Below are 27,253 nucleotides of genomic sequence, written 5' to 3' on the forward strand. Positions count from 1 at the left end.
TAAGATGTTGGTATATCTTTTTTTATCGAGGAGCTCGGTGGCGCAGCGGTAAACGCGCTCGGTCTGCGATTGTCGAAGTTAAGCGACTTTCGCAAAGGCCGGTCATAGGATGGGTGACCACAGAAAAAAAAAGTTTTCATTTCGAGCTCCTCCGTGCTTCGGAAGGCACGTTAAGTCGTTGGTCCCGGCTGCATTAGCAGTCGTTAATAACCACCAATCCGCACTGGGCCCGCGTGGAGGGAAGGCCCGTGCCCCAGCAGTGGGGACGTTAATGGGCTGGTGATGATGATATCTTTTTATAAATAAATAACCTTATTCTCCCTTGTATCAATGGCTGGCTATTTTGGAAATAAGGCAATGTTTATAACAGCATTGCCAAAATCTATATTTGGTTGAATCAAAAATTGAGTATCATAACATAACCAGCCTATATATACGTCCCACTGCTAGGCAGATGCCTCCCCTCAATCAACCGGAGGGTGTGTGGAGCATACTCCACCACGCTGCTCCAATGCGGGATGGTGGAGATGTTTTACGGATAATAGCCGGAACCAACAGGTGCTTCTAAGCCGCAATGTCCTTTCCAAACAAAGAACAGTTTCAAAAATTGATTTCGACAATGTCTCCATCGAGAACCTGGACTTCCACGAGCTGGAGGCTAGCTGTATATGTTATGTAATCGATTCTAAGATTCAAGGCATCATTGTGCTTACCAGAGGCGCAGCCCATCCTGGTGCACATGGCGCGGCCGTCGGTGGTGCACCAGCAGGTATTGCACTCGTTGTTCCACATGGTGTCCGGAGCACAGCGCATCACCGTATCTGAAACCGACACGTCAAGGTGATTATGATCAAAACTTTCTCTTGTCGGTGTAGCATTCTTCACGCTACTTTTTAGGGACAAATAGGGCAGTGGTTTCCCTCTTGCCGTCCGCCCCACAGTACTCTGTCTGACGCGAGTGTGATGGCGCCAAGAATAGTCTATTTCAATGCCGTACTTAGGACTCCTGTCCTCCGCTTCTGAATAGTTCTGACAGTTAGTGCTGCCCTCTGTCAGGTTCTAGGTTACAGTCCCTGTGACTCGCCTCTTCCGTCCTGCATTGTCGTACCGATGGCTCCCATCTCCTCCTCTGCAGCCGTTGGGGTTTTCACCCGTATCCCTGGGCAAGGGTTCTACGTTATATCGTGTAGGTCTGGGTCCCTATTCGACCTCAGCCACCATCTCACTCTGGCCTACTGAAATAAGAGGCACCCACCCCCGCGGCAAGGATGCGCCGAACAGGAATTGCCCCAGTGGAGGGCAAAGAAGATGAATATTGAAGATAAAAGTTTTTATTTTCTTTCAAAAAATATTTTGTTTTAATTGTAGTGAGGTTCACTATCACAAACAAGCAGTTTTCGTCGTTTTCAGCCATCCTAACTTATTTTTTTTTTTATGAACTAAGGATTGATATTTCCAATCCCACGGAATCTAGAATTTGCGATCTTGAGTCGGGGTTGCATTTCCTAGACACAACGCATGCTTTCCGGCCAAGTCGGCAATGCCATTTGCAGCAAATCTACAATAAATCACGTCAAAAAAACAACGTATACAGATGGTACAATACCTTCTTGCTGGTCTAAGCAGGCCTTCTCAGTGCAGAACGCGTATCCATCAGGCGTGCAGCCGCAGTCGTTACACCGACTCTTCCATGAGGACCCCGCCGCGCACTCCTTGCCGGATACCAGCTCGGATTTCTTCGGGACTGGAAAGAACACAGTTCAAAATTACCTACTGGCAGATAGAAAAGAATCGTTCTACCTAATATCGACTGATACATCACTGTGCTAATATGAACGTCACAAAGATAAGTAGAGACAGATTTGATTCTTACCTCGCATTGAGACGATTGTAACTTGTTATCTTATTGAAATATAACCAATAATAGTACTAAACGTACTCACAAAATATGTTGTATAAAGCTGTCAATGGATCTTCATTGGATTACCGTTATAATGCAAAATATCCTAGAATCTTTAATCTTATCGGAATTATTTACGTTACGTTAGTTAGAATTTACGTAACAAATAGAAAATTTAAATCGATTTTTTTCTGAGTCGGACGGGACTTGAACAGCTCTTGTCAAGCCGGGACGAGCGTGTTAACCATTACTCCACTGGATGCTCCTGATGTCCATGTCCCGTCCGAGTCAGATTGTTTTTGATTCGACAGAACAAGGATATTAAGTGACTCACTTGTAGCGCGTCCACAGTTCTTGACGGTGCACAGTCCGAGTTGGTTCTCGAGACAGATGCACATGTTGCAGTCCTGGGTGAAGTGGGAGCCAGGAGTGCAGTTCTGGCGGACCTCTGCAAATTATTTCAAATAGAACATCAGAAAGAGAGCCCTATCCATTCAAACCTAACAATGGTGATATTGAGTACCAGTCAAAAAGTAATATGACTTCGTGCTTCTGAAGTCACGTTAAGCCTCGATTAGTTGGCCAAACGCCTAAACAAACGCACTGGAGATCTTGGTGGAGTATGCTCCATACCCCTCCGGTTGATTCAATTACGTCACACCTCGGACTTCGTACAAACAACTTCGTTTTACACTTTATCGTACACGCGCATCTGTGTGTGTGACGTCTGACACCATACCACACCCCGGACACTTCATACAAACAACCTCGTTTTACACAGACACTACTACATATTGACATTATCGTACACGCGCATCTGTGTGTGTGACGTCTGACGCTATACGTTCTAAATCTAAACTATGTTCGAAGGGTTGAGGTAAAACATAGCTCGGGCGCTGGTGGGGAGCGGAGAGTTACCGTTCTATACGTAGTATTCCTTATTCTATGGTTATGTTGTGTTGCTTACCTGTCATGTTAGGTTCGCAGTTGGGGATTGTCCGGAATGCGACGACCCCGGCCTCAGTACAGAAGTAGCGGCGGCACTTCTCCACTATCGGGCCCGTGGCTTCCTTGCACACTCTCCTGTACAGAGCCTCTGTCTCTGTCGGTGATTCCGTCGTTACTTCTGAAAGAGTGTGCGGATATTTTTCGTTTCAAAGAGAAATTTAAATTTAAGTGCTATAAAAACAAAAATAATTTAAGTAAGTAAGTATGATTCGTTTCGACCTTTTTTACACGTTCTTTGTACAATTTTATTAGGTTTGTAAGTTGAGTAAGATGATCCCGGACTCCGGTAATTTTTCTTTTTTAATTTTTAAACTTATATAAGTATAAAATGGCTTATTAACATGGGAATTTACCTAACTACAGTACATTGCAAACTATTGTACTTATTTTCGAATATGTAGTCATGAGCAATATCATGTACCCACTTTAGAACCCTGTCGCACTATCATATTTGACTTTTAATGAGACTTACGGATTAATTTGTCAAAAAAGTTAATGTGACATGATTTCAAAGTGTACCTATACCTACTCGTGGCCGTAGTTCTTTGCATTCAAGTAAATTGATAAAATTAGGTACCTTGTTCTGCTGTGCATGAAATATCTTCGGTGCCGGGTGGACATCTTATTGCTGAAAAAAATAGAAGTTGGCAATTAATAACACGTAACATAATAGGCCTTTGGTTTTGGTTTCATTCAAGACCATTAACCCGGCTACAGAGGGACAGAGTCATCTCCTCTGCCCTCCACTGTTTGGAGCGTCCTTGCTGAGGGGGTGGGCGCCTTTTACTTTAGTAGGCTGGAGTGAAATGGTGGCTGAGTTCGCATAGAGACCCAGACCTTCGAGGTATGGGCTATTATTTTATTCTGGGTCCCATGGTTAACTTATTCGCCAAAAAAATTTTTTTTTATTTATGCTATTGTTTGTTAATATTTCTTACTATTATAACAATAATAATATTTAAATCACATTTTACAGGACTTTGCAGCGATGTTTACCAATTATTTTTCACTTATTTTTATATTTATACTAGGGAGGGTGCAGAAAAACAACAACTGTGTTACTTTGTTACATTATGTAGTTTTATTATTGGGAACGTTCACATTAAATTCAAACCTTTTTTTTTTAAATTAAGATAAAAGATTTTTGAACTTATATTATTAAATAACGAAACATTTCAGTCTAATACATCTTTTTATGGTTAGGTTTACCACTTCGTTACCTAATTTTGATTTTATGAGATAAACTTTTTTAATAAAATAGAAAACAATAGCAGTTCAAGCATTTTATTTATGGAGGCCATTTATATATTAAAAATAATCAAAAAAAGTCAAAAATTTTAAAACATACTTAGGTAGTTTTAGCTATAATTCTGAAAATGTCTCCATAAAAATGGGGGACAAAAAAGTAACGCAGTAGTTTAGTAAGTAACATAATGGTAAACTTTCCGCATCTATGGTGTTTAACTTACTGAAAACAATTAAAAACAGAATACAATTAAACTGAAACCATAACAAATTAAACAAAACTCTCTTAGAATAAAATAAAATCAAAACTTCTCAAAAAAACAGTATTAAACATACATTAGTTTCTGTCTGAGTCTCTCTTCAGTCTTATTTTTCAAATATATTTAATGGGACATCAAATTCATTCAATACGTTTTCAGCAAATGGAATTCTATAGTCTCTGCTTACCCCGGTGGGAAATAGGCATGAGTTTATGTATGTATGTATGTCATCATCGTCATCAGCCTTACGACGCCCACTGCTGGGCATAGGCCTCCCCCAAGGATCTCCACGACGATCGGTCCTGCGCTGCCCGCATCCAGCGGCTTCCCGCGACCTTCACCAAATCGTTGGTCTACTTTGTAGCGGGCCTATACTGAGCGTCGTCCGACACGTGGTCGCCATTCTAGAACCTTTCCGCCCCAGCGGCCATCGGTTCTCCTCGCTATGTGTCCTGCCCACTGCCACTTCAGCTTTGCAATTCGCCGAGCTATGTCGGTGACTTTAGTTCTCCTGCGGATCTCCTCATTTCTGATTTGATCGAGCAGGGAAATACCGAGCATAGCTCTCTCCATTGCCCGCTGAGCGACACCGAGCCTCCTCACGGGATCCATAGTAAGCGGCCACGTCTCACTGCCGTAGGTCATCACTGGCAACACGCACTGGTCAAAGACTTTCCTCTTGAGACACTGAGGTATTTTGAACGAGAAGATATTCGCAGCTTCCCGAACGCTGCCCATCCGTGTTGGATCCGACGAGAGATCTCTTTCTCGAAGTTGGACTTACCTAACTGGATTATTTGTCCTAGGTAAATGTACTGGTCTACAACTTCGAGTGTAACGTTCCCAACCTGAACTGGAGTGGGTGCGACATGGTCGTTGGACACAAATGTTCGTGCTAAGACCCACTCGTTGGGATGCGTTACTGAGATGCTCGAGCATGGTGTTCTGGTCTTCCAGGGTCTCAGCCATTAGGACTATATCATCGGCAAATCGAAGGTGCGTCAGGTACTCCAATCTCAATCTCCCTCAGGATTTCGGGAGTCGACGAAATGACTCTGCCGTCCTCAGTTTTCAGTCTCGTTAGTTGACTTTGCCCAATAGACAGATCTTTTGCGAACACCTTGGAGCCCTTGTTCCGCTCTATAGCCACTTTAATACGTGTAGTATTAAATTGGCGAAGGTCGCTCGTCAAAGACTTCGAGATCTGTCTATTAAGTTGTCTATAATGTAAGACATCCGCTGAGTCCTGCAGCCTCATTTCGTGTCTCTTATCCATGAGTTCGAGTGTGTGTGCGAGAGTTTCTGCGTTTTGGTACGGCGGGTTCTAAAGTGTTTAGAACCTACCGTACGGACAGCATCCACCATCAGGTCGTTTATATCGTCCACTTCTGCGCAGTTATCAAGGTACTCGAAGCGGTTTTGAAGCTCGAGCTGAAAGCGCTCGGGTTTTTGGATCTGGGCTGGCGCCGGTCGGAGCGTGGATTTTATCACTCGTGATCTTTCTAGCTTGATATTGATATTCAATGTGCCTCTTACCATGCGGTGATCACTTCCCGTCTTAACGGCATTGATCACAGAGACATCATTGAATATGTGCTTTTTTGTCGACATGATAAAATCGATCTCGTTTTTATAATTTCCACTGGGACTTATCCAGGTCCATTTGCGGGTGCGGGCTTTCTGAAGAAGGAGTTCATCATATAGAGGTTATCCTTCTCCATAAAGTCCGCCAGCATCCGGCCTCTGGTGTTCCGGACCCCAAATCCAAATTGCCCCACTCTCAGCTCGTTACCGCAACGCTTCCCCAACTGTGCATTAAAGTCCCCTATCACAATCGTGTAGTGGCTTTTATGGCTATGCATGGCTTTAGAAATCTCCTCATACATAGTCTCCACTTCGTCATCGTGGTGTCCCGAGGTCGGAGCGTATGCCTGGATGACAGTCAGCGAATATCGAGATGATATTCTGAGTATCAGGCACGCTACCCTGCTCGAAACACTACCGATGGTCAACACGTTGTTGACTAGGGACTTGTGGACGATAAACTCGACACTCTGTAACGAAATAATTATAAATTAAATTATTAAAACCATTAAATTTGTAAATATTGAGCAAAAACTTTGAGTATTTCCACTGCGTTACGATTGCTACAACTGCGTTACATTTCGCAGTAACGCAGTGCATCGGTAACTCAGTTGTAGAAACCACGTGTATTCTAAAATAGCACTCATATGGTAATTCATTTTATAAAACAGATCGTGTACAATAAATATTTGCTCCTTTTTTTTAAGATATAACGTAAAAGATTATTCAATATTCAAAAAACTCACCTATCACAGCGGTCACTCAGCGGTCTCCCAATTAATACACGCACCTATCCCGCCGGCGTCCTCGTGACTGACTCGGCGAATTTCAAAGCCACGCACTCCCCCCGCGCCCCAATAATATTTGATTATATGTTATACGACTTTTGTCGCAAATGCATACAAAATTCTAATTTTAAGACTCAGTTTCGTATGGTAACATAGTGTTCGTAATTTTTCGATTTGCCGCGGGGACACAATAAATATTTTGGAATAATTAAAAACTGATAAAGGAAAATAATATTTATTATTGTTAAAGTAAAGATTAAATTACGTGTTATTACCGCAAATATTACATTTTAATAGCGTCTTGAAGAGTTTTTAAGTAATGTATGTTTATATGGAGTAAATATATGAGAGGGACAGTGGAATTTTGTAGGGAAACAACTGCGTTACTCAAAAGTACAACTTAGTTACCGTGTTTTTGGTTAAATTCAAATAATTTTGATAAAAACGTGGAACATAAAAGCACGAGTATAACATCAGAAATGTACCAATAGTGTAATTATTTAAAAAATAATTGTTTGCTTTAATAAAAATCGTGTTTGAACGTGAGAGACAGGTTATGGGACCCAAAATAAAATAATAGCCCGTATAACGTAGAACCCTTGCCCAGGGGTACGGGCTCATCAAAATCTAGACCACATAAAATCTCCTTGACTTAAAAACCGCGACCCAAATTTAACTAAGCAGTTTGTGCCCGAAGCTTTTGCCTTGGAAATTAGAATTAGATTTCCCGCCGTTTTCATTAATGGCCGATGGACGTCACTCGAGAAGACTCGGGAGTCGCGCGCTCGATCCTCAATTTGCCCTATGACCTTCGCAATTATTGCAGTTCTATTATTAGAGGCAAGAATCGTCTCGATAATTACCTACACCGATGATGAAATGACGAAATTTACGCGTTTATACTCTGTCAGTAAACAAATGAACGAGGTAAACAATGAACGTTAGTCGGCAGGTGAATGACAGTTGCGGAAGGAAGAAATTAAAAAAATAATGTTGCATTATAAATAAAAACTATAAATTAACTTGGCTGTATGAGCTGCGTTCCCTTTGTCTTTTCTACAGATAAAATAAAAAAAAAATATATACTTACTTATTAAAGTATTTAAATAAATAAAAAATGGGCCCGTCCCGATTCCGGTAGACAGAACTAAGTACTTATTTTTCTTCAACATCAGTTTAGGTTATTGGGTCGTGTACCTACTAGGTTCAAGATAAATTATGAAATTCTGATTACTAAATAAAGAGTGATCTAAAACTAACAAAAACACATTTTCTTTTTCTTATTTAAGTTACTTATTTATGAATTTAAATAAAAAAAACTTAATAATAAGTCCGACATTTTATCACGTTTTTCTATCACGTCAAAGTATGCTTTTTCATACAAATTACACAGTAATTTCGTGTTTTGACGTTTAGTAAAAAGTAACTGATTTGACTAGTTGGAAATTAGCCTATTAAACTTTATAATACTGTTTGACCCACTTTACCGGTTCCGTGTGCATCGTCCATTCTTCTTCATTTTATTTTTTCTTCTTTTTTTGGGACTTAAACAGCTAGCGAAGAGTGAGTGTACATTATTTACACCTCCACCTCCTGCCTACCCCTATGGGGATACAGCGTGATGCTATGTTTAGTTATACCTATTCTACTTAAGTATGCGTAAGCATATGAATTGAAGTGCATACATTAGAGTTGAATACTGTCATTGATGACCTAATGAAGCAGACAATTATAAATTAACATCATTAACATGCAAAACACTAGCTATCCTCGAAGATTTCCCAGAATCTGAGAAACTTCCTCCTAGCATGACACAATAAGTCATTCATGGATATAAAGGGTCATCTATTGATTCATAGTAAACAGGACAATATGTTTATTGTATATATATTTAATATAATAAATCCATACCTACTAATATTATAAATGCGAAAGTGTGTGTGCCATAATAATAATAATAATAACCATTTATTTTCAGATTTACAATCCATAGTTGTTAGTAAAAATGCAGTCTTAACCTATTGTTAGTAGAAAACACAAAATTAGTTAAAGATATTTGTACATTCTTTGACGTTTAACGATTGCCAGATGTGTGCAGTCGCATCCACCGCGCGAACATAGGCGCGTCCCACCTACCGACCAGCACACTCAGGATACTGTTCGAACTCGTACACATTCGATTTAGGGTCGAGGCGCCTCTCTTCCTCATTATTGTATGGAAGCAGTCTATACTCGCTTCAGCAGGCGCTACAGAATCGCGGAAGTCCAAACAGTATCCTGAGTGCATCATTGTACGGTCACGAGCATTAATATGTATACACTTTGGTACCATGTCACATCAACTTTTTTGACAAATTGAACTGTAAGTCTCACTAAATGTCAAATATGTTAGTGCGACAGAGTCCTAAAGTGGGTACATTATATTGCTCATGACTGTACTGCACACGTAGCGCGCTGTATGCCATAGAGGCAGCCAATCAGCTCGCGACACCAAACACTTCACGACCCCGATACCGACCCCGCCGGCGTGGTCGACGATTTCCCTCAACCAGCGCTTATCGCTATCGACCCACAAGGGTTAATTATTTTTTTCAAAGGTTCGCGCCGTCGGGTCGGTTAATTCTTTCAAATATTTTTCCTCTGAGACGACGCCCAGAGCCGTGGCCATCAGTCATCCCGTGATCATGACACTTGCAACAGTGTCGAAATATCGGGAGTCTCCCTAAATCCGTTATTATGTGTTTTAATTATGATAATACGGGGTCCACAGGTGGCGGATAGTGGAACGGCCATCCGATATGATGGTTAGCTGCGAATATAAAAATAAGCAGTCCCCGACCAAACAGCGGCAGGATTAGCAGAACGTAGTGGGTAGCTCACTGGGACGGGCTAACCTGTAAAATGCTACTTAGGTTCTATGACGATCTTGTGACGTAGCGAGTAGGCGCCGCTACTTCAAAAGCGCACCCCTGATGCCGGGCAGCAGCGGTATCAGTACTGGTTGGAGGCCGAGGAAATGGATTCTGGTAGGGCTCTAGCTAAAACATCGCCGATTGAGAAATTAGTTGGTGTACTGCGGAACGGAAGGCGATTAGGGCAACCACCGTTCTACACGCCCTATCTATGGAGTATTGAAGGCGATTACTCCACCGACAAGAGCGCAGCTCTTAAATAAAGAGAGAGAATTATGATAATAACCGCGTAAAAGTATAATAAAATTAATAAAGAAGTGTATATACTTATATATGATAAAATATATTATGAATGTAAAATCATTATTTCTAAATGGCTTAAATCTAAAAATTACGAACAGATAGAGGCTTTCTTAAAAATAATAGAATAAAAGGGTAGGATTATTTTTTCAAGCATACACACACACACAAACACACACACAATCACCTATATTTTTTTCACGCATTTGTTACCTATTATAGTATGTAAGTTACATTTGCTTGTTCATTTTACTTATTTGTAGTACCTACAATGTGTTTTCTCGGGAAAAGCGGTGTCTCCTGATACAGGCGCTACGCTTAAAAGGAGGCTCCAATCACCTATAATAGTGTATTGGTTTTCTACAAATAAAGTATTTTGTATTTTTTTTTTTGTATACTTACCTAAATAAGTAATAAATAACGGTTAAATGAGGTATTCTAAATGGCAGCCCTTAGACGTCACACACACAGTTGCGCGTGTTGATAATGTCAATGTGTAGTGTCTGTGTAAAACGCGGTTGATTGTATGAAGTGTCCGGGGTGTGACGTGAGTACTTATTTAATGAATGATTCTGCCAGCGAGTGTACTGCGCAAGTGATAACCTTATCGCTCGTTAGTTGAATTAAATGCCGGTCAAGACAAGACCGATTACCTACAATAGGTTACGACAACCTAGACAAATGAGATAGGTACTTTTTACGAAACATCAATACGAAAGTTTTCTTTGGAGTTCTTGTGTCATCACCAATAAAAGCGGTCAAACGTCGTACTCATTGTTACTTAATTCATAAACAAAATTCGAAAATAAGTCGTAAAGTAAAATGAGATTGATTTTTGATCATCTTATACTGGCTTCTATTTCTAGATTAGCACTTTATAATTTATTCTTTGACCCAGTCAAATACCCTATTAGATTAAACACCAAACGCGTAGTAATATGGAGCATACTCCACCTAGCAGATCCACTGTGAGTTGGTGGAAGCCGTGATAGCCCAGTTGGTAGAACGCTTGCCTCTCATTTTGAGGTCGCAGGTTCGAATCCAGCACAGGCCTAAACCAATGATTGTTTAATTTGTTTTTGAATTCATTTAGTTTTTCATTGTTTTTCAGATTATCACGTGCTCAGCGGTGGAGGAAAACATCGTCAGGAAAGCCACATTCCCGAGAAATGAATTTTGGGAGCTATGTGATCTGTTTTGGCTGGTTTTCCCTTCGCGGGTTGGAAGGTCAGACAGGCAATCGCTTCTGTAATAAACCGGACCTCTCAAATCTTCAGGTTAGGTAAGCGGACTTACAGATACTAACCCACTTACATAATATAGAATAAATCGTTACGTATAAAGAAAGATACAATGTAAAAAATATCTTCCGCATTTTTCTATACAGTCATAAAACTGCAATCGGCCTGACAATGGCGTCTGCTATGCGCACGCGCACCTCGCTAATTACCCCGGACCACAATACTGTAATTATCCATGGGAAACGACGTCCTTTTCCTCCTCTGTGATGACATCGTCTATATTTAACTGCGTTTCATGAAAAACTTATTAAAATCACTATTTCTATGTATTATTAGATTAACAGCCTCCGTGGTGTAGTGGTTAGAGCGATAGGATCACGATCTGGAGGTCCGTGTTCGATTCGCGAGGAAACACTGCGAATATCACTTTTTGAGAAACTGTGCCTGGCTAGGACATTGCAGGCTGAATCACCTGGTTGTCAAAAAGTAAGATGATTCCGTGCTTCAGAAGGCATGTTCAGCCGTTGGTCCCGGGCTATTAGCCCAAATGCCTTCGCCAACGGCTTCTGTAATCCAGTGGTTAAATGTTGGGCTCACGATTCAGAGGTACCGGGTTCGAATCCCGGTGGGGACATATCACAAAAATCACTTTGTGATCCATTTGGTTAGGACATTACAGGCTGATCACTTTATTATCCGAAAGCAAGATGATTCCGTGCTTCCGAAAGCACGTTAAGCCCTTAGTCCCGGTTACTACTTACTGATGTACCTAAGTAAGTAGTCGTTACATGAGTCATGTCAGGGGTCTTTGGCGGCTCAATAATAACCCTGACACTAAAGCTGATGAAGTTGGTAGTACACCTCGCAACTCACACCATAGAAGAAGATCTTAAGAGATGAAACTAAAACTAATTTAATTACTTATAATAAAAAACTACTGTAGACGAATTTTTAAATGATAAGTTTTAATTTTCATACACACTTACTCTCTTCCCATCAACGTTGCTGTGCCCTACAGGGTCCATGTTTTAGTTCCTATGCCTATGTAACACCCCATTGTACTACATGGAATGCAATTAAGTATTCAAATTCAAAAATATCTTTATTCAATAAGTAGGTAAGTACCATAGTTACACTATGAATCGTCAATTTTTACATAACGAACGTCTCATTCGCCTAAAACTACTGCAGCTTCTCACAAGCCTCGCCGCCTTGCCTTCTCGCAGCCTCGGCACAGGGGCCCTAGACGTTCTTTTGAAAAATAAACATAAAATATTGTTATACAATTGAGTAATTTAGCTGCCTAATATCAGTTCTCAGACAGTTAAATAATCACTAACCTTAATAATAACCTTTTTTTGCAAAGTTTCTGTTTAACTACGTACAACACAGTTGTAGTTAAACAGAAACAGTTGCAGTTGTTGTTGTTGTGTTGTTGTTGTTCTACAGTTGTTGTTTCTTAAAACAGTTGAAAGGCAAATTCTGAATGCAAATCTTATTGTAAAAACGTATGCATTACCCCTTAAAAGATTGAGTGATCTTATTTAATCGACTCAATTTCAATTGAGAATTGATCGCAAAATTTTTGCATTTCAAATGAGCCGCTTTATAGCGGCCACCTGTGATGCCCTTAGCGACATATAAATAGGTTTGTAGACGGTTTGTAGGCATTAGATGTGAGGCTCGGCTATTGCCCCCGCAACAGGTCCGTCGAGTCCCACCTGTTACACCGCCGGACATTCAAAGTGAAATTTAAATTGATTTTTTTTTATTTAAATTTTATTCTGTGCATCGTATTTAGGCTATAAACAGCTGTTACATTTCAGTGGGTATCACCATATACTTACTAGCTTTTCAGACATACACACAGATTATTTAAAAACAATAACAAACATCTACACACTTCACTTCCAAATTTACTTTATACGTAGGTACACCTTTTTGACAGAGGTTTAATAATAGGTACCTAACCTAAGTATACAACCGGCCCACTGCTAGGCGAAGACTTCCTCTCATACTATTTGATTTAATATATTACGTACATAAAAATATACTCACGCCTGTAATCCCTAATGGGGTGGGCAGAGCCACAATAAATAAAAAAAAAATATTTGCAGCAACTGTTGATACGAAGTTCTAAGACGGGTCATTCATATAATAATATCTTCTCAGACGACGCCCTGAGTCTTGGCTTGGAACCTTCGTTCGTGCCCAAGAGAGCCCTCAGCGCTCCCCATGTGTACGGCCAAGTAGTTAATGTCATTTGCAGCAAATGCACAATAATTCACGTCAAAAAAGGTATACTTACTTAAATAAATAAAAATACATATAAAAATGATGTACATTTAACTTTGGCCGGCAGTGTACAATTCCTGGTACATTAAGGCAGGAGTGCCGACTGAATCGCTTACATCTAACGGGACTCCGATACAGAACGTCCGATTATGTTAAGTTATTCAAAGTGTGTCTCGACGTTTTGCAAACCACTTTGGAATATATTTATAGAATACACCGCATAGATAAGTGGAATACACATTAATACTGATATTAAGGCGATATCCGAAGAGAAACTGTATACTCCCTCCGGTTGATAGAGGGGAGGCCTGTTTAAGCAGTTTTTGTTACGTTACATGTGTATTTAGAATCAGTAGCTTTTATGTCCTTTCACCAGGTCACAGCCAACCTATGTCCGTAGAGAATTAGATAAAATTGTATTGTAGATTTGCCGCAGATGGCATTAACTACTTGGCCGGACAAATGGGGAGCGCTGGCTCTCACCCGGTACAACGTTTAAGACAACAGGCCTGAGGGTGCCCAGTTGGGCGCGAACCTCGGCTCAGGGCGTCATCTGAGAGGAAAAATATTTGAAAGAATTAATCGACCCTAGTGAGTGGCAAATGACCCGATTGAAACAATTCTTATTCAAAACACAATAAACAGTACGTTCTTCCCCCTGTTTTCATAAGGAAATAATAAGAAAAATAATATACTATGTAAGTAGATAGATAGGTACAATTCCAGTTTGTTTCATTGTAAACAAAATAGCTAACTGATTGACTGAAAGTTTAGAACAGTTTTAGGTTTCCTGGAAGAGATTGCTACCTTAACAATAAGGACGGCTGTTGTACTGCTTAACCGTTTGTAATTGTGTATTTTTAATGTTTGTTTTAAGTCTTCTTCTTATCGTGTGGGTTGTGAGGTGGAATACCAACCTCATCAACCCTAGTGTCAGGTTACCGGTTACATGAGTCATGTCAGGGGCCTTTGGCGGCTCAATAGTAACCCTGACACCAGGGTTGATGAGGTTGGTAATCCACCTCACAACCCATACGATAGAAGAAGAATGACTTTGTAAACTTATTAGGTATTAAGTTGACAATATTTAAATAATTAAAGATAGATAAATTAATTAATTACATTATTAAATTTATCGCTTTTTAGTTATATGTATACTGTTTTGTCGTTTGTTTTTTTTAAGTCGGTTTATTTTTTTAAGTCCGTTTTTTATCTCAGATTGAGCCCCAATATCTGCGTCACCAGCTATCAAAGGTCAGGGGTTGACTTCATTCATTCGGTTGTAGCTGATGTCATGCACACGCGACAGCAAGCGGTTTGATAACGACTGATAAGGGCTTGGAGCTTGAACGCTTAATGGGCATAACATAACATATGGGTGAATGACTATCAAAACGCACAATTTTAGGTGTCCGTGTTGAGCCGCCAAAGACCCCTGACATGACTCATGTAACCGGTAACGACTACGTACTTACATCAGTAAGCAGTATTATATGATCTGTGCCGGTACCAACGGCTTAACGTGCCTTTCGATGCACGAATTATTATTGTCTTCGTCTTTGTTTCATTTTTGTTTGGCTGGCATCGACTTCAAAAATAAGTAAGTGATATAATTGTAAATATTTAAAAAGTAGTTAAAGATGTCTTTGTGAAAGTATTAAAAAACCCCAACACAAATTAAAAAAGAGTGAGCAATCTGTTTATATAATAGGCCCATCTGTATATATAATCGCTTACCACCGGAAATACTGGATGCAGCGTCCACCCAATCTTTTAAAAAGCTCATTAAAGAGTGGTTATTTGAGAACATATTTTGTTACTTTAATAAATTTCTTTCCTATAATAATGTATACTTACACTTAATTTGGATATATTTCAATATAAGTATTACTCATCCTATTTTATGTGCCTCATTTGTATTGTTTTCTGGTAATAAAATCATTTTTCATTTTCATTTTTTAATTTTTTCAATTAATGTACGTAAGTACCAATGACATGTAGCTTACGTTACCAATAAAGATTTGTATTTGTATTAGGTTTTAAATTGTATTCGTCGATTTATAAATTCTTTCAAATATTATCCTCCCCCCAGTAACGGCCTCCGTGGTCCAGTGCTTGAGCGTTGGACTCACGATCTGCAGGCCCCGGGTTCGAATCCCGGTGGGGTCACATCACAAAAAAACACTTTGTGATCCCTAGTTTGTTTAGGACATTACAGGCTGATCACCTGATCGTCCGAAAGTAAGATGATCCGTGCTTCGGAAGGCACGTAAAGCCGTTGGTCCCGGTTACGATTTACTGATGTAAGTGAGTAATCGTTACATGAGCCATGTCAGGGGCCTTTGGCGGCTCAATCATAACCCTGACACCTGTGTTGATGGGGTTGGTATTCTACCACACAACCCACACGATAATAAGAAGTATGGATGTCTTTAGGTAACTGGCTGTAACGGATTCCAAAGTAGGGGGGATTAAAGGGCGACCTTATTGCTATCAACCTGGCACCTGTAAAACCACGTGACATCAATTGGGTCATGTACGGTCACGAGCATTAATATGTATACACTTTGGTACCATGTCACATTAACTTTTTGACAAATTGAACTGTAAGTCTCACTAAATGTCAAATATGTTAGTGCGACAGAGTCCTAAAGTGGGTACATTATATTGCTCATGACTGTACTAGGTTCAAGATAAATTATGAAATTCAGAATACTAAATAAAGACAGATCTAAAACTAACTAAAAACATTTTCTTTATTTAACCCCCGACGCAAAAACGACGGGGTGTTATAAGTTTGCGTGTCTGTGTTGTCTGTCTGTGGCATCGTAGCTCCCAAACGGATGATCAGATTTTAATGCGGCTTTTTTTGTTTGAAAGCTATATCAGTCGAGAGTGTTCTTAGCTATATTTGGTGGAAATCGGTTCAGGTCTTCAAGGTCATCAGGTCGTTTGTTAAGTGTGATAGGAATGTTACACGCTCAGTTTGCTTGCAAGCATATGTGGGATAAGTTATTTTTTGCTTTCTATAGGGTTTAGGGTTTATGTGGTGTTGGAGGAGGATGGAAAGAATAAGTTGGACAGAAAGGGTTACAAATGAGGAAGTGCTAGTAAGAGTAAGGGAAAAGAGACAAATACTGAGAATTATTGAGGACAGAAGAGGCAAGATGATTGGACACCTAATAAGACACGACGAATTCATTAAAAACATCATAGAAGGAAAGCTAGAAGGAAAGAGAGGAAGGGGAAGACCAAGAAGAGCTTACATGGAACAGATTAAAGAAAAGGTTAACGTCGTGTCTTATAGGGAAGTCAAGGAATTGGCCTTTGATAGACTGGAATGGAAAATGCTACACCGACAAGAGCGTGGCTCTTAAATTGATGATGATGATGAGGGTTTAGCATTTTTAACCTTTCGTCATTCATAATAATTGAGTACTTTTTTTTGGTCGGGGGTTTCTAATAGTTTTAATTTAATGTTGTTTTTACCATCTCCCGTTTTCCACAGGGTCCCCTTACCTATCCTGAAGTCGAGTATGTCTGTCGAATGTCGCCAGTACCGGAGAGTCACGCGCCGCCGTCAATCAAAAGAGACAATCATGGTCAATTGATATATTGAACCAAACTAAACGAGCACTCGAAAGTCTGCTTTTTCTCCGTCGCGCCTCCAATTGACGGACTTTACACGCAAAAAACGCGGCTAAATGTATAATAAATGGTTCCAATGCAAGCCTTTTTATTGTCTAGCAACTGTCTGGTTATTTATTGTTATTAGCCGCCATTTAGCTCAATTTATCGGTAGTTAGGTATTTGGTAATTTTGCTCAGGGTACTGTACTGAAAAGTATCGTGATATACGATCCCGACGACTCGATTACTCTAGCCATAGAGGCGGCCAATCAGCTCGCGACACCAAACACTCTACTGCTATGCGGACCCCGATACCGACCCCGCCGTCGTGGTCGACGATTGCCCTCATTCAGGGCTTATCGCCATCGACCCACTCTTCTTCTCTCGTGTGGGTTGTGAGGTGGAGTACCAACGTCATCAACCCTGGTGTTACTATTGAGCCGCCAAAGGCCCCTGACATGACTCATGTAACGACTACGTACTTACATCAGTAAGTAGTAACCGGGACCAAAGGCATAACGTGCCTTCCGAAGCACGGATTATCTTACTTTCGGACAATCAGGTGATCAGCCTGACAATCACAAAGTGATTTATGTGATTTGTCCCCACCGGGGTACGAACCCGGGACCTCCGGATCGTGAGCATAACGCTAAACGCACTAGACCACGGAGACCTACCTAATTATTAAGTATTAGTTAGGTTATCATATTTATAACTTAGTTGTTGCTGCTGAAGCACTAAGTATGCAATTACACCGCAGTTCCGAAACAAGTTGTAAATTACAATTATGTTTATGAATAGGTAATTAATTTACTGAATGGCGCCAATTTGTCTTGCCTTGTACAGCCATACATAACATAAACGGCCTTATACGTCCCACTGCTGGGCACAGGCCTCCCCTTAATCAACCGGAGGGGGTATGGAGCATACTCCACCACGCTGCTCCAGTGCGGGTTGGTGGAGGTGTTTTTACGGCTAATAGCCGGAACCAACGGCTTAACATTCCCTCCGAAGCACGGAATCATCTTACTTTTTCGGCCTTCAGGTGATTCAAGCCTGAAAAGTCCTTACCAAACAAAGGACAGTCTCACAAAGTGATTTCGACAATGTCCCCATCGGGAATCGAACCCATAAATATGTACAGCCATAAATATTATTAAACATTGAAATGAGAGAAAAAAAATAGAACCTGATTATCTTCTTCTTCTATCGTGTGGATTGAGAAGTGAATTACCAACCTCATCAACCCTGGTGTCAAGGTTATTATTGAGCCGCCTAAGGCCCCTGACATGGCTCCTAACCTGATTATAATCCTGTGTATTCTGAAAAGGCGCGCGTGTACGAAGCGATTGATGAATGTGGAGGAAGCAAGAGAAGTGTGACAGGATCGAATCAAATGGAATTCCATAGCCTATGCTTACTCCGGTGGGAAATAGGCGTGAGTTTATGTATGTATGTTTCTCTGTCAACGTAGATAGATAGATCATTTTAGATTTGCCTCGAAAGAAGTCTTATTTAAGTATCTTATTTTTTTTTCTATTTTTATATGAGAGCGCATCTTAGGCGTTCCTAGATTGGAGACCTGTCGCCATGGCCGAATACGGCTGGAAAGGATATTATCTATTTAGTCTTATACAGGATACAAATATTGCGTGCCTCACGATGTCTATCCACCTTTAATGGAGAATACTGAAACCTCTCACTTGGCTAAGAAAAAAAAATGGCTTAAAAATATTGAGGGTAGACACAAAATAATCCAGTAAGTAGTTGGGTAAAAACCTACAAATTCAACTTAACCAGGTTAGGAAGTGCAATTATTTTTTTCAAAGGTTCGCGCCTAACTGGGCACCCTCAGGCCTGTTGTCTTAACTTTGTACCGGGTGAGAACTCTCAACGCTCTTCATTTGACAGTCAAGTAGTTAATGGCCCCGATTCCTGCGGACACCTCCTAATTTTACTTTAAGTTATACCTGTCATTTTCTTATCTGCCGAAAAGGAAAGGGACGAAATAAGCTTTCGATATTCTAGATCGCGATGTTCACTGGCAATAAATTAGGACGAAACGTCTGAACGTCCTCATAGATAGACAGTAGGTCTATCAATTACTAGGTCTATGTTTTAAAAATTTTGACATAGTAAAACTGTTCTGTAAGTCTACATATACAGCCTATATACTTCCCACTGCTGGGCACAGGCCTCCCCTCAATCAACCGGAGGGGGTATGGAGCATACTCCACCACGCTGCTCCAATGCGGGTTGGTTGGATTCAATAAGTCTATTGGGCAGGAAATTCCCAGTAGTTCAACTGGTAAGACTACTCGGTATAACTACTGGGAATAGGGGGATATTTTGAGTTTCCACGTTTTGATATATTATATATTTATATAGAGATAGATAGATATATTTGTATAGAGAATTTAAGCATAAGTGGTATTTTAAGTTTCCATGTCCCAAGTTGTTAGTTGTGGCGACCTACGGTTGACCGAGAGTAAAAATTCTCCTCATGTCATGGGAGCAAGCTACAGAGGCTACAAGAGATCGCGAGGAGTGGAAATCTGTTATGCGAACCCTAAATCCCAACAGGGCATAAAAGGATTAGAAGAAAAAGATGTTTTGTAATATATAAACTTCGACTCTCACATCATGCGATTCTGGACATTGCTCTTTGTGGGGAAAAAGTAGTGGTATACTATGATAGTTATTTAAGTAAGTATTGTTATTATTGTCAGGTGTTGTTATTTTTGTAAATTTTATTATTATATTTTAATTGTGTTGTATTTTGTATGTATGGAATTTTTTTTTCTGAAATAAAGCTTTATTATTATTATAAACCGTTTCTACGCATCGCTAATCGAATAAATATGAATACTTACTATTTTACATACTTCGAACTGAGAATTTATATTTCACTAACCAGTATTGTAACTTTTATAAGTTCGTAAAAACGTAGCAAAAAGTCAAGACAGAATGATTAAGCGGTAACGTCTTAAAGTTAGCTAAGATCCCACTGTTGGACAGACCTATGATCAAAAAGGCGGGACTTTTCTTATGAAAATGAAATTACCTACATATTTTTGTAGTAATACCACGTTTTAAGCGTCTATTATCTAGCCTGTGTCGTACCGCCGTAGCCAAACAAAAGCGGATAGGCTGACTTACCACCACCATATGCGTACGCCAGACACAATACAACCAACACAAAACACTTCATGTCACAGCACCACACAGACCCTAATCAAAACAGATGAGACGAGCTGTCTCCACCGCGACTCAGACCCTACTGATGGTAACCTCCCAACACTCTGTTGATATACTCACGCGCAACTTTGCAAATGCCGTTTAAAAAGTCAACTGTTTTAACCCCACACTAACAAGTCTCTAGAGCTAGATAACATTTGATGTTTTAGCAACTGCAAATGTAAGTTTGTCGAGCTCGTATCAATTAATAATGTTAATTATTTGTGACGTGCTCGGATGATGTGACCTCTTAAGGAAATTCGGAGATTATATGACGATTTGTTTGTTTTGCGACGCATATAAAGGCTAGGGTATTATATTAAGTGTGCGTCCCCTATAGTGATTACTAGAGATGGGAAGACCTACAGACAATCATCGAATAACTTGCAGCCGCTTTTGCTAAGATCTCCTAGATATGATGAACTGGATCGGGATACTGATCACCTTTATACTAGGCCAACATGTTACGAAGCAAACAAATACACAAATCTCTGTCAGTTTGCGACATGCCCTAAAAAAATAAGCATCTAGACGCGTTTCGGCCTCCGTGGTCCAGCGTTGGGCTTACGATCCGGAGGCCCCGGGTTCGAATCCCGGTGGGGACATATAAGTAAGTACCCACACCTTACCGTGCTTTCTGTTAGACCAACGTGATAGGTGAGCCGTATCGCCGTCTGTAATGGTCGAGCCAACTAAGTGTATTAGCGAAAATCGCAAGTTCAGCACGGGGGTTTGAACCGGCATACCAAGATTGAGAAACAAGCAATTGTCCCTCTGTAGGATTTAGATAAAGAAAGATGATTAATTATTACTTTCATTTAGAAAATACTACTGATTTATTTATTATTTATTTATTTATTTATATTAAAGTACTTACATACAACATTACAGTATGGCCCAATGCGCTGCAAGAATGTGCTGCTGATGTAAGTAAGTAGTCGTTACATGAGCCATATCAGGGGCCTTTGGCGGCTCAATAGTAACCCTGACACGGGTTGCTGGGGTTGGTAATCCACCTTACGACCCACACGATAGAAGAAGAAGATGTAGAAAATCTAAACAGATCTTTCCAGATCTAAGTTGTTTGTAAATGTTTGTTTCCTTTTGGTGGTTGCCTGGAAGAAATTGCTCTAGAGCAATAAGGCCGGCCAAATTGTACTGTATTCATGTGTTATGTCTGATTGTTGAAATTTTAGTTCTGTGCAATAAAGTATATTTGATTTGATTTGATTTTGATTTGATCTTTTTTGTAGATTTGCCGCATATGGCATTAACTACTTGACCGGACAAATGGAGAGCGCTGAGGGTTCTCATATGATCATGATCTCATATGACGCATCCCCCCAATCAACCGGAAAGGGGAAAACGCTCCACGCTCATGAAAATCATGTCGCATAAATAATAAACAAGAATCTAATAAATAATTTCCATTCACAACAAAACTATTATAGCTTGGACAAGCCCATTTTCCAATTCCGGAAAATGTTATGACTTACGTTAAAAGGGGAAAGTCCAGTTTGCAAAATCGATAGCAGTGTGAACTGTGGGCTATATTTAGAATTACGCACAAACAGTTAAACTTAATTATCTTGTATTTATTAATAGACTGTTATATTATTAAACTTACTGATGATATTACAATTTCTTGCAATATTGCATCAGCAAATAAAATGTCTTCCCAGGAATGTTTCCAAAGTGGGAATATTTCCGTTCTGAAATCTCTTTAATACAGACACTTTTCTGTCCTTTCTTGTAGTCTGGTCTTATCTGTGTAAAGGTTAGGTATTAAAGCTCTTTGCACATAAGTTTCGCGCCTTTAAACAGCTGGGAACGTTCTCAAACTGGGTAGGTACATTTCTGGGGACGGCACATAGCTGGTCTGCCAGTGAACCCGGGCTTAAGGGGGGCAGAGTCATCTCTGCCCTCCACTGGGGCAATTCCTGTTTGACGCGTCCTTGCCGCGGGGGTGGGCGCCTCTCACTTCAGTAGGCCAGAGTGAGATGGAGACTGAGTTCGGATAGGGACCCAGACCTGCGGGGTATAACGTAGAACCCTTGCCCAGGGATACGGGTGAAGACCTCAACGGTTGCAGAGGCGGAAATGGCAGCCATGTACGGCAATGCAGGACGAGTCACAGGGACTGTTACCTGGAACTTGACAAAGAACAGCAATACTGTCAGTACTATTCAAAGGTGGAGGACAAGAGCATAGAATAAGGAATAACACAGAGACGCGCGCGTACGATAACGTCAATGTGTAGTGTCTGTAAAACGAGGTTTTTTGTATAAAGGAAGGGGCCCTAGTACGGCTTTGTAATAGACTACTCTGCGCGCCATCCCACTCGCATCAGAGTACTGCGGGGCGGAAGGCAAGAGGGAAACCACTGCTCTATTTTTCCCTAAAAAGTAGCATGGAGAATGCTGCACCGACAAGAGCGTGGCTCTTAGATTAGTGATGACATAATGTTACATGCTACAGGAAAACTATTATCTACACACCTTCCGGGGAGTCAGTGTATAATCTGTGATTATACAAATCGATCCTCGCGTTGCGGATATTCGCCGCGGCGTAAATCGCCAAAGGCGGTTTCGTAATAACCCTTAGCAGGTGTGTTATCAAAGAAGTGCCGCGTCATTTCAAGTTCTGTAAAAAGCTCTAAAATATTCGAAGCGGCTGGATTCGCCGTGAACGCGCAAACACATTCTCAAAATCGGTCGTTTTAAGCTAAAGAATTGGTGTCGTAAACGTGATAACTCAAAAAATTGAGTTTTTCAAAAAGACTTATAAGTAAAACACCTCGCCCTCTTTTTTCACTCTTTTTAAACTAGTGTGAATAGGCATACTTACTATAATTAAAACATTATAATACCGGGTTCTTACCACGTTAAAATCAGGGATATGAGACTCCAAATACTTAATTGTGATCTGGCACTTGGTATTGAAATATCTGGAGTCTCATATCCCTGATTTTAACGCGGTAAGAACCCGGTATTATATGTTTTAATTATGTCTTTTAATTGTGTTAAAACAAACAACTATTAGGTTTTCACGTTATTTATTCCAAATTCGTATTACACAACTCTGGACACGCGTTGTCCGCTCAATAGTCTAAAAAAAAAACTGCATAACTTACCGCCTTTTTCTAAAACGTCAAACACTTGTCATTTATTGCCGATGGTGGCGCCACAAGCATCCGAGACGAGTATTTTATACAAATCGATTAACTGATCGATAAAATAGAATCGCTAACAATTGTAACAATGTATACTGTCTGTAATGTAAATAGGCGTTCGTTAAATTCGAAGATAAGTAAAATGAAATTGGTTTTTGATCATCTTAGACAGGCTTCTATTTCTAGATTAGCATTTTATAATGCTTCGATGTGGCATTTTTAACCCCTCAAATCAAATCAATTTATTTGCGAGTACACATAAAATACAAAACGGTGGTAAAAAAAATACATAACAGTATTGCGATGTGGTCGGTCTGCATGCAGGCGTACAAATATTAAAAAAAATAAAGAAATGGTACATTCAAAAGAAGATAACTTATTGTTATTGAAAATTATACTTACTTATTACAAAATGTAATTACCTATATTTATGTTTAAAATTTTCCTTCCAGAAAATGGTCCCATTGAGTTGCGCGGGTTTGCCTCCGGGCCGCAACATAGTGATTCCGCGCAGCTCGCGTTCAAAGGCTCGGCGACGTTGTGCGCTTTTTACGACCCACGGCCCACCACTTGGTCCCCTTGGAATGTTACCGTGTTTAAATTTAGAATTCGCATTTCCCCGCCTTTATTCTTTTAACTGCCAGGACTGTTGCTAACCGAGTTTTGTTTTTTTAAAATGGTTTTTAAGGAGGCACGTTTGAATACTCGACTAAGTAATTCGGTCGATAATTTACACCTCTGATTTAGCCGTATGGAATTTAAATTAAGTATCTAGGTACTTATACTATTTTTATCCATAACTGCAAACATACCTACTTACTTTTTTTTTTTGTTTTTCCCACGCCAGCAAAGAAAGATACAATGTTTGTAGGATCTCCTACTTCGTCTATAGTGTGGGTTGTGAGATGGATTACCAACCTCATCAACACTGGTCTCAGGGTGATTATTGAGCCGCCCAAGGCCCCTGTCATTTCTCATGTGTACGACTATGTACTTACATCTGTAAGTAGTAGCCACGTTCACGTTCACGTGCCTTCAGAAGCACACATAATCTTACCTTCGGACAATCGGGAGATCAGCCTATAATTCAAACTAGGGATCACAAAGCGCCTATAAATTTTATTTTCCATAGATTGTTAATCAAAACTTGCTAATCATTTGCAATAAAATTGAACTTAGGCCAAGTGCTTAATGTAAAATAATGTGAATGCAATTAATTAGTTCAGTGATTTTTTATATCAAGTGTAAAGCCTATTTAATTTCTTGTTTGTGATTTGTGTGGTATATAAATAAATAAATATAATGAACTGATTTTTATAAAAGCATCTTTCGCACCTAAGTAATAACAGTTAAATTGGGTATTTTATTTGGCAGCCCTCAGATGTCACACACACAGTTGCACGTATTGATAAATGTCAATGTGTAGTGTCTGTGTAAAACGAGGTTGTCTGTATGGAGTGTCCGGGGTGTGACCGGGGTAAGAACCGAAGCTCCACGATTGAAAACCACATTTATAGTAAACTATACCTAATATCTTACTCATCGGAAATTATATTTCTATGAACGAGCACGTGATTCAGATGATAAGAAATGGGGCAATTTTGCTAGAAGTCACCACATTTGACACCAACTAGATAGTACTAGTACAATTATGACTATTTTGTTTACAAAATCAGTTTGACGTAGGTATATGTTATTGCTGTTTATTTTGTGAGTTTACTCACAAAAGTATATCCAAGATAAGGTTAGGGAGAAGACGATAAATTCGGTACAATAAAAACATCTCCCCTATTCCCAGTAGTCTTACCAGTTGAACTACTGGGAATTTCCTTCCCAATAGACTTACAGTATAGTAAGACGCTTTTCTCATTAGAAGTCAAAATTCTCAGTGTTCCTACCAGTAAGTCTATTGGGAAGGAAATTCCCAGTAGTTCAACTGGTAAGACTACTTGGTAACTACTGACTACTGGGAATAGAGGAAAAATCTATCTAGAAACGATGATTTGGTACTATCTACTCTACCCTGAACCGGCGTGCGTGTATGAAACTATTGGTGAATGTGGAGAAAGCAAGAAAAGTGCATTAGGATCGAAGCAAATGGAATTCCAGAGGCTTTGCTTACCCCGGTGGGAAATAGGCGTGAGTTTATGTATATGTGTATCTGGAGGTGTTTTTTTTTTTTTAATATATTCGAGACTAACGGCTTAATCGTACTTTCCGAAGCACGGCATCATCACCTGTTTTGGACAATCAGGTGATTCAAGCGTGCAATGTCCTTACCAAACAATGGATAGTCTCGCAAAGAATGGATCCCGGACCTCCAGATCGTGAGCCCAACGCTCTAACCACTAGACCACGGAGGCTGTACATTCTAATTCCCTAACCTGATAAGGTAAGGTATCCTCTTATCTGCCGAAATGGAAAGGAACGGATGATTGACAATTGTTAATTTTGAAATGAGTGAATAACCCGGGCGAATAAAATAGACATCTAGCTGATATGCAACACGTTTGACGTGTGCTGTCAACTTAATTCTGTCGTGTTACTGATAAATACAACATTTTGGGAAGGCTTTTTAAATTGAAGTGGTTTCCATAAAATTTATGTGTCGATTGCCCGGCGCTCGCCTTTTCGGCGGATAAGAAAATGACAGGTATAACTTAAAATACAATTGGATGGTGTGTACAGGAAACAGCACCATTCTTAGAAGTGTCGATAAATGATAAATCCAAAGTAAGTAAGTATCTATGTCAAGTCCGCTTTCGTTTGTATTGGGGTCTCACAGTCGACAAGCAGTCTCGAATGTTTAACTAACAATGGCCCCGATTCCTGGAGACACCGTCTAATTTTATTTTAAGTTATATCTGTCATTTTCATATCCGTCGAAAAGGAAAGAGACGGATGATTCACAGCTCTTAATTTTAGGAAGAATGAGTAAATGAACGTGTCGGGTTATTGACTGATGTAACATTTTTAGACGGTTGGTTTAGATTTGTGCTTAAAATTGACGTGTGTTCCATAAATTTTATGCTTGTCGATTACCCGTCCCTTTCCTTTTCGGCGGATAAGAAAATGACAGATATAACTTAAAATAAAATTAGATGGTATTTACAGGAATTAGCACCAATACATACATTCTTACCAACCTAAGTATAAACATAAAGATAATATGTTTATAAGGCCTCGAGTGCCCTCGACCTCATTCGTATTCTGGAAGACTCCGGTTAGTTACAAATAACATGAACTCACGACTATACCCCAATTGGGGTAGTCAGAGGTACGATAAGCTGCAAAAGTCCAATCAGTTTCTTGCAAAGTAAATTAACTGGTTGCACTTAAGACCTGGTTACATATCCTTTCTGTAATACACCAGGACACTAACAAAATCATAAATTTTATAATTATGACAACTAATGGTTCATATTTTCACCACTGCTTACAAATAATTCGCTGGGCTCAGTGATTGAACTTTTGCTCTTTGATTGTAAGTACATAAAGTCTATGACCACAAAAAAAGTTTTCATCTCGAGCTCCTCCGTGCTTCGTAAGGCACGTTAAGCCGTTGGTCCCGGCTGCATTAGCAGTCGTTAATAACCATCAATCCGCACTGGGCCCGCGTGATGGTTTAAGGCCCGATCTCCCTATCCATCCATAGGGAAGGCCCGTGCCCCAGCAGTGGGGA

At 40.0% G+C, this 27,253-nt stretch overlaps 1 protein-coding gene across 6 annotated transcripts in view; it reads right to left on the reverse strand.

The window, feature by feature from the left end:
* LOC126376448 (proprotein convertase subtilisin/kexin type 5-like) overlaps positions 1-20,476 on the reverse strand; it is a 32,773-nt gene extending 12,297 nt beyond the window's left edge. For all 6 annotated transcript variants that reach the window (XM_050023758.1, XM_050023757.1, XM_050023754.1 and 3 more), the window contains exons 1-6: positions 20,322-20,476; positions 3,486-3,536; positions 2,868-3,026; positions 2,235-2,348; positions 1,607-1,744; positions 714-821 (exon numbers count right to left, since the gene is read on the reverse strand). In XM_050023758.1, coding sequence (XP_049879715.1) covers positions 714-821; positions 1,607-1,744; positions 2,235-2,348; positions 2,868-3,026; positions 3,486-3,536; positions 20,322-20,373 — 622 coding nt within the window. In that variant the 5' untranslated portion in view covers positions 20,374-20,476. The remainder of the gene's footprint in view (positions 1-713; positions 822-1,606; positions 1,745-2,234; positions 2,349-2,867; positions 3,027-3,485; positions 3,537-20,321) is intronic.
* Between the last annotated feature and the right edge of the window lie 6,777 nt (positions 20,477-27,253).

Source organism: Pectinophora gossypiella, chromosome 21 (genome assembly GCF_024362695.1).
Source record: "Pectinophora gossypiella chromosome 21, ilPecGoss1.1, whole genome shotgun sequence".
Lineage (NCBI taxonomy): Eukaryota > Metazoa > Arthropoda > Insecta > Lepidoptera > Gelechiidae > Pectinophora > Pectinophora gossypiella.